General features: G+C 55.1%; 1 protein-coding gene across 1 annotated transcript; it reads left to right on the top strand.

Annotated features, from left to right (window-relative positions):
• Positions 1 to 277: 277 nt before the first annotated feature.
• Positions 278 to 7,309, top strand: LOC311372778 (putative Polycomb group protein ASXL2). The gene is made up of 6 exons (XM_084489721.1): positions 278 to 335; positions 607 to 767; positions 1,093 to 1,189; positions 1,324 to 1,429; positions 1,536 to 2,565; positions 2,705 to 7,309. The coding sequence occupies exons 1-6, from the start codon at positions 305 to 307 to the stop codon at positions 4,634 to 4,636; spliced, it is 3,357 nt and encodes a 1,118-aa protein (XP_084345847.1). The 5' UTR covers positions 278 to 304; the 3' UTR covers positions 4,637 to 7,309.
• The last annotated feature ends 1,067 nt before the right edge of the window (positions 7,310 to 8,376 follow it).

Below are 8,376 nucleotides of genomic sequence, written 5' to 3' on the forward strand. Positions count from 1 at the left end.
AGAGAGAGAGAGAGAGAGAGCATACCATTAAGGCTCTGGTCCTTTGCTGCATGTCCTCCCCTCTCTCTCTCCCAGACCTTCCGGTCGATCTCGCTCTATCATAAAGCATGAAGATGCAAAAATTAATATTTTTTTGCATATCGTTTATCATGCATGCAAAATATATTCTGCGATCATTGTATGAAGTGAATGTGGACAGCGAAGCCTCCACCCACCACCACCACCGTCTGTCTCACCTCACTGTCCTCCTCCTCCTCCTCCTCCTTTGTCCACAGAGCTGTGTCTGGGCTCAGCACCCAGGAGCATGGCTCAGAGGAGCAGCCGGCTCAGCCCACGTGAGTGAACCTGTCAGGAGAGCGGGCTCAGAAGGTCCTGGGTCAAACCCCAAATGTCTGCCCGGAGTCGTCCTTGAGCGAGATGCGTCCCGCCCCCCCCCCCTGCCCGCTCCTTAGTTACACGTTTGAATGAAGTCACATCGGACTTAAAGCATCTGCTGATTGACTAAACGAAATAGCACCAAACTGAGGACACGTGCAGTCCCTGTGCAGCACAGCCTCTTATTATCCCACGCTCAGACCCGTCCGTGTGTTTGTGTTGCGTCCCCAGGGCAACTGAAGCGCACCAAGTGTGAGATCGACGTGGAGACGCCCGACTCCATTCTGGTGAACACCAACCTGCGGGCCATCATCAACAAGCACACCCTGTCCGTACTACCCCCCGGCTGCCAGCAGAGGCTGCTCAAGCTGCTGCCCGCCGTCGACCAGCAGGTGGGGCTATAGAAACGAGGTGTCGTGCAGGACTCAGTGACCAGAATAAAGATTATTGACTGAGAAAAGGTCCTTGGATGGTTTGGTTATTGTTGAGAATCTTCTAGTTCCAGATACATACATAAACAATAATCCACAGTCTGTAAAAGAGATTTTTTTAAAGAGATGTTCCGTAAACAATAGTGGGTAAACAATAGTCTAGTGTATAGAATTGTCCAAGATGTAACACTGGTATTGTAATGTAATGTAATTTAAATTTTATCCTGATGCCGATGGCGATGGCGATGATGGTGACCATGACAATCGGCCTTCTTCCCCTCTGCAGGCGTGCATGGACGGCCTCCTGAAGGTCACCAGCTCTGCGCTGAACAACGAGTTCTTCGCCTCGGCGGCGCAGTCCTGGAAGGAGAGGCTGGCTGAGGGTCGGTCCGCCATAACCGCACAGTTATGAGTTATCAAAGCCATGCATTAGGTCGATGCCACCCGATAGAATAAGACGGACCTTCTTTCTTGCGTGCAAACTTTATTTGATTCCTGATCTCTGGTGGGATTCCAGGGGAGTTCACGCCCGAGCTGCAGCTCCGCATGCGGCAGGAGATTGAAAAGGAGAAGAAGATGGAGCTTTGGAAGGAGGCCTTCTTTGAGAACTATTATGGAGAAAGGTAAGTGCTCCTTCACGGGGAATGAAAACGTTGTTTTTTTCCGAGGAAATAGTTCCTTCATGCGTTCATTTCGACATTTCCTTCCTCTCCCCTCCCTGACGTGCAGCTCGGGGCTGAGCTACGAGGAGGCCCAGAGGGAGCTGATGGAGGCCGATCAGGACCGCCCGCCCTGCCCTCCGCTTCCTCCTCCTCCTCCTCACCCCCACCGCTCCGCCGCAGGACCGGTGGCCCGAGCCCCGGAGCCCAAGGGCCCTAAGGACAGCCGGCCCTGTCCTGTCCAGACCAGACCCCCAGACCAGTCCACCAGACCGCCGGACCAGTCCACCAGGCCCCCGGACCAGTCCCCCAGACCCCCAGACCAGTCCACCAGACCCCCAGACCAGTCCCCCAGACCCCCAGACCAGTCCTCCAGACCGCCGCCGCCGGCGGCCCCCAGACAGACGCCCGTCACGGAGCCCATGCGGACGCGTCGGGCGCGGCACGCCGAGGACCGCCGGCTCGGCCGCTCGGCCCCGCCCAGGCCGCGGGGGCCCACGGGGCCGGGGGGGGCGACGGCGACGGCCGTACCGCCGGGGCCCGGACCGCCCGGAGGTCAGAGGCCGGCAGAGGACGGCGCAAAGACTGTGGTGGCTGAGCGGGCTCTGGAGGCGGGGCCTGAGGAGAGAGCGCCGGCCCCCGAGTCCCCCGACCGGAGCGGGCCCCCGCCCCCCAGGTCCGGCCCCCCGCCCCCCAGGTCCGGCCCCGCGGCGGCGGGAGACACTGGGCAGCGCGCGGCGGCGGTCCGTACGGCTCTCCCCGGAGCCGGAGAACCGGGGAAAAGGAAGTCTCACAGCGAGCCGGAGGGGGAGAAGACTCCGGAGAAAAGGCCCCGGACCGCCTCCCCCTCCTCCGCCTCTCCAGCCGCCGTCGTCTCCTCCTCCTCCCCGGCGCTCGTCCCCTGCACTCCCCCAGTCTTCTCCCGGTCCCCGGGCACCTCCACCGCCTCTCCGGTAGCCTCCTGCACGTCGCCATCCGTCTGCTCCACCTCCCCGATGGCCTCCTCCACCTCCACGGCCGCCTCCTCCACCTCGCCGGCGGCGTCGTGCGCGTCGAGTCCCTCCACGCCGTCTCCGAACCAGAAGGTTCCGCCGCTCAAGGTCGGCGACCTCGATACCGGACGACAAAGAGAACCCGTAGAGGACGTCTCGCCGCCGCTCACCGGCGGTGGCGTCCGCCCCCGGCCCCCCCCCGTCCTCGCGTTTTAACGCTCCCTCTGTTTTTTTGCGTCTGTTTCAGATTCCCGTGTCCCGGATCCTCCCCGTGCCCGTCTCGCCCGTCTCCCCCGGCGTCCCGGTGTCCCCCCGGACGCCGGCCCCCCTGGGCAGCCCGGGGCGCCCCGGGGCACGCACCCTGGCCGACATCAAGGCGAAGGCCCAGCTGGCCCGGGCGCAGCGCTCCGCGGCGGCGGCGGCGTTGGCGGCGGTGGCGGCCGGGGCGGGGCCGGCGCCCGGGGGGGCGGAGCTGCTAGGAGCTGCCGGAGCGAGCGGCGGCGGCGGTGCGAGAGCGCCCAAACCGACCCCCGTCAGCCCGACGCCCCCTCAGCCATCCACGGCCGCGTTGCCGACGCAACCAGCCCCCGGCCCGCCCGGTCCGACGGCGACGCCTTCGGCTCCCCCCCCCCGCGCCGGGACGGACGCCTCCAGGGACCTCCAGCCCGGGGAGGTGCCCGCCTCCAAGGAGAGAAGTCCCTCGGCCCCCCCCGGGCCGGCGGCCGGCTACCACTGCGTCCAGAAGCCTCCTGAGGCGTCGCCGCGGGGGAGGAAAGCGGCGCCGGAGCTGCCCAGCACCTCCTCCGGCCTGCCGGCCCGGGTCAGCTCCTGCACGCCCGCCAACAACCCGCTGGTCACGCAGCTCCTGCAGGGCAAGGAGGTCCCCATCGAGCAGATCCTCCCCAAGCCGCTGGCCCGCGAGGCCAAGGGCCCCGGCTCGCACTCGGGCAGCAAAGGGAAGGCGTGGCACCTGTCCGCCGGGGGCGGGCACGAGCAGCGGCCCGACCGGCAGGGCTCCACGCCGCCGGTCCACGGCCCCGCCGCCGGGCGCCGCGCGGCGGCGGCGGCGGCGGCCCTCCACCCGGACCACCCGGCGACGCGGCTCCACGGCGAGGCGCCGGACCGGGAGACGCAGGAGCACATCCTGCAGGCGCTGCTGCAGAGGAAGGCGTCGCAGCCGGCCCACCAGCCCCCGCCGCCGCCGCAGCACGGCGACGGCCAGGCCCGGCCCCGCTTCGCCGTGGGCTGCCTGGGCCGCAAGAGGACGGCGCGGCCGGCCATGACCGGACACTACCTCCTCAACGTGTCCACGTACGGCCGCGGGTCGGAGAGCAGCAGGCGGCAGCAGAGACCCCCCGCCGCCGCCGCCGGAGCACCGCCGCCGCCCGACGTGACGCGGGCGCCGGCGGACGGCGGGCAGCGGGACGGGAAGGACGAGGAGCTCCCCCCTCTGGCCTCCTCCGGCGTTAAGGAGGAGCAGCAGGGAGGCGCCGTCGCCAAGCAACAGGAGCCCCCCGGCACGCAGCACCGCGTGGTGGTGAAGGCGGAGGCGGGCCGGCGGGGCCGCGGGCCGGCGGACCGGGAGGCCAGCGGCCACGACACGGCCACGACGGAGGCCAGAGCCCCGTCTCAGTCGGACCAGAGGAGCCTCCAGCGCAGCGACAGCCATCAGGGGAACCCGGAGCCATACGCGACGGCGCCCCGCGGCCCCGCCGCCCCGGACCCCCGCCCCCAGCGGCCGCCCGCCTCGCAGACGCAGCAGCGGACCCTCGACCACCAGCACCCGGACGTGGCGCTGGGGTCCTGCTACGGCGGCACCATCAGCGTGTCCGTGCCCCACGCCGCCGCCGCCACCACCGCCGCCGGGCCCGGCCCCGCGGGCTCCTCCCCGCCGCCGTCGGAGCGCTCCGACGGCGGGGGCGGCGGGGTCCACGGCAGCGTGATGTCCTTCTCGGTGACGGTCACCACGGTGCCCGGGGGCCACGCCCTGGACCCCGGGCCCCCGGGGGAGTCCTCGCCGGAGCAGGCCTTCATGGAGGGGGCGGGGCTGGAGGAGGTTCAGTCCAAGTGCTACTGCCGCCTCAAGGCCATGATCATGTGCAAGGGCTGCGGCGCCTTCTGCCACGACGACTGCATCGGACCCTCCAGGCTGTGCGTCTCGTGTCTCGTGGTGCGGTGAGGCCAGAGTCTTCCTCGTCGTCGGTGTGCCACACGTTTCGTTTTCGGTTTGTTTCGAATCGAGAAATTGTGCCGGAAGAAACGGAATCGTCATTTTAAATTGATTGGGAATCGGTGACCTTACTGGGGCCTCCGCTGGAGGTCGCTGGAGGAGGGTGAGAAATGACCCTGGAGGCTCCACTGGTCGCTGGAGGAGGGTGAGAAATGACCCACGAGGGTCTCCTGAGTGGCGGCAGGCTGCCTGGTGGTCCAGCTGCCAACCAGTTCGGTTCAATCAGCAGATCTGGGAGAAATATGTGACCTGAGTGAAATCTGGCAATGTTTGCACTTGGCTAGGGTTAGTGTGGTATATATATATTTTTAAAGAGACATAAGTATAGTTTTTAAAAGAGAACAAGGAGGGAAAATATAATATTCTTGTTATTTTTGTAGAATACAATGACGTTATATGTGGTAGACAAACACTTTTTATCCTGCGGCCTGAATGGATTGAAAAAAAGGGCAAAGATAATCATTTATTGTAGATGAGCAGAGGCAGGGAATGAGAACTCTCAGAATCTGTTTCATAGAAAAACTCTGTGCACCGCGTGCAGTAAATATAGCACTTAAAAACAGATATATAGCAGCTATACTTCGATACTTCCTCAAATCTATAACATCATTTTTTTTTCAACGATACTTTTAACAAAAGGAGAAAACAAAAACACGTACTCTCATTACACCCCAGCCCCCTTCGCACTTAACCTTATTTCTTACAAACAGTTACAGGAAGCAACGGTTCCTAACGACGTAGAGAAACACAATCACAACAGCTGCGCTTTCAATGCATAATGCATAATACATAATACAGTGCGTTACTCCCACAGCTGATCTCCTGTGGGTCCACGGAGACGCCAAGCAGAAGAGACGCTCTGGGTTTTCAGTTTGTCTCCGAGGTCAGAGACGGGCTTGTAAATATTGTTCCCCCACAATGCATTGCTTCTCAATTTTTATTTATTTTTTTAATGGAGAGAGATTTCTAGCTGGGAGGGATGAACACTCACTGTAAGGAGAGAAAATCAATGGGTTTATTGTCTTTTTACTTCTGCACTGTAAATATTTGCCGATTTATATTCCTAACGTTGTAAGACTCCCGTAGTACACCTTGCTTCGTATATGCCAGGTTTATGACTGAATTTATGAATGACTGTGGAGAGAGAGAGAGAGAGTCTATGTCTATGAACGTCTATGAACGCTAAGAGGCTGTATCGTAGAGTGTATGTAACAAGTCAGAGGTACTCAAAGACAAGCTTCAAATTCACTTTAAAGGAAGGTAATTCATTTTCGAGCATTTTGGTCCAAACTGTTGAAATTGTCTTTACATCCCAACAATAAATCAGATGTTCCGTTAAAAGATACAAAAACCCAATAAGCTTGTAGAATAATTTCTTAATAACACCCATCAAATATTCTGGGCAACTCGCCATTATTGTGTTTTTAAAATATTGTTCCCAAGCTCCTTTAAAAAAAAAAAAGGTTTTTACAGGAAATATGGTAATTGTAAAAGTAATGTGTTATGGAAGCAGGTGTGTGTGTGTGTGTGTGTGTGTGTGTTTACGTGTCTTAATTGAAAAATAATATATCTGTTCTATTTTTCAGAAGTTAGAGGTACGAAGCAGATGTATGATTTATACATATATTACTTCCATGGTAACATGCCAAAGTCACCTTAAGAAAACACGATTAGAGCTTGTTTTCAACCTCTCACTAGCTAAACAAAGTTAATATATTTTAATTAATATATTTGGATAGAAAATCTATTTGCTTTTTTTTTTATTCACAGGGTATGTACTATATATCAGTTTGTTAGTCCTGGGGTGTTGGTCTTGTGGACACCACCATGTAGAGAGTAACCCAGGTATATATTATATATCTATGCCGCAGGACCTGTTTTTCTATATCATTTTCTCTTCCATAGAGAAGTTGTCTAACGTTTGTATTGAGGGCTCTATGTTCTGGGTGGATCATTGATACAATATGGAGGAATTACCTTGTAACAAACAAATATATATGTTTATATTAAACCCTTTTGAGCTGAGTACATTCATCAGGTCAATTTCACTCCATTTTGATATTAAGAGAGACTCTGAGACCTGTTAAAATTATATTTAGCTATCTAATACAATCCCATCTTGTTTCAATATATCAAGAGTAGTTCAATTGATGTTTGGAACCACATTGAAAACCATTATTATTTGGACTTCCAAACTGCTGGCCAAACATCATTGGGACTTTTATTTTGGTATAACAGATAATAGTTCATTGACCTACAAATAAGAGAAATTAAATGAGAACGAATATCAGCAACTTAAGGCAGCTGAGAACTTAAAACTTTGTGGTGCGTTGCCTTTCCCCTTCATTGTATCTTGTGTGCGTGCGCGTCTGCGTGTGCGTGTGCGTGCGTGTAGAAAATTTGTCAAATTAAGTCTTGTGGTAAAAAATATTTTGGGCAAAATTGAAAATGTTTTTGTAAAATATAAGAATATAAGTTCCTTTCTGTCCATAATCATTTCTGCTGTTGATGGACTGTTTTAAAACACAGGTGAATGTAATATAGTAATCAGCACTTGTAAACAAAGTGTATTTTATCAAAAGATATAGAATATTATGAATAAATAACACAAACACAACTCTGTGACCCATTTTTTCTGTCTAATTTATCATGAGAAACAGGACCGGGATAAATGAAATGTAATTTGAGCTTAATGATCGATGTATGTGTTATGTTCAGTGTACTTCATATCATAAGGATCAAGTGTGATAGCTCAATACCCAAGGTTTACAGAGGGGGCTGGTAGGGAGCTGCAATACACTCAGAACTTAACAGTCCTTAACTGTGTCAGCACAATGTAACCTCAGACATAACACACTCATTAGTTCATTGTAAGAATAGGTTTATTGGTATTGATGAACTAGTCCAATACACTGGTTCAAAATCTAGTGAACTATTTGTATTGCCTGTGGACAAATTCATTGTAGTGTTTAACTGTGTTTTGCCTTGAAGCAGTGGTACTTCTTTAGGTATATATCAAAACCACATTTGAATTTCGGGCAAACATTGTTTTGTAGAACAAATAAAATCCTAAAGCGACACATGTCCCTCCTGGGCGACTGTATTTTTCGTAGGCGGCATCCAGAATAAGTCCCGCCTCAAGCACTAGGATTGGACAGGCAGCCTGTCAGGCAAACTCGCACGCTGACTCCTAACCATAACCCTAACCCTGACCGTAACCATAACCCTACCCCTACCCCTAACCATAACCCTATCAGAGAAATGCGTTTGACTAACGTTAGTTTAATATGCATTACAATTTAAGTTACCTGCGGTCACATCACAGATTTGAGCCTTTTTGGATTGGATCAGGGATTTAAACCAACATGATTGGATAATCTCCGGCTATCCCCTCATTAATATTCATGACTCTTCCGGATTCCGCCTACGAAAAACACATTCGCCCCTCCTGGACCTCTGAGATGTCCCAGGTGAAGTTAAGCTGCATCTCACTGCTGGACCTCTGTGAGGTCCCAGGTGAAGTTAAGCTGCAGGTCCTTCATTCTTTCGTTGTAGACTCTGTCGAAGCGCTCGCTCTGGGCCACGGTCAGGGCGTTCTTCCAGTCCCCGATGGTACCTGACAGGGACACATTAAAGAATGGGTGACCGGAGTGTGACCTCCTGTATAGTGCAAACAATGTCAACGTTTT

Source organism: Micromesistius poutassou (assembly GCF_964030765.1).
Source record: "Micromesistius poutassou genome assembly, contig: SCAFFOLD_6641, whole genome shotgun sequence".
Classification (NCBI taxonomy): domain Eukaryota; kingdom Metazoa; phylum Chordata; class Actinopteri; order Gadiformes; family Gadidae; genus Micromesistius; species Micromesistius poutassou.

Bases quoted from the DNA above. Each gene is read 5' to 3' on its own strand.
- LOC311372778 (XM_084489721.1), top strand. From the start codon at position 305: ATGGCTCAGAGGAGCAGCCGGCTCAGCCCAC. The intron at 336-606 runs GTGAGTGAACCT...TTGCGTCCCCAG, and splicing joins GAGCAGCCGGCTCAGCCCAC to GGCAACTGAAGCGCACCAAG. The intron at 1,430-1,535 runs GTAAGTGCTCCT...CCTGACGTGCAG, and splicing joins GAGAACTATTATGGAGAAAG to CTCGGGGCTGAGCTACGAGG.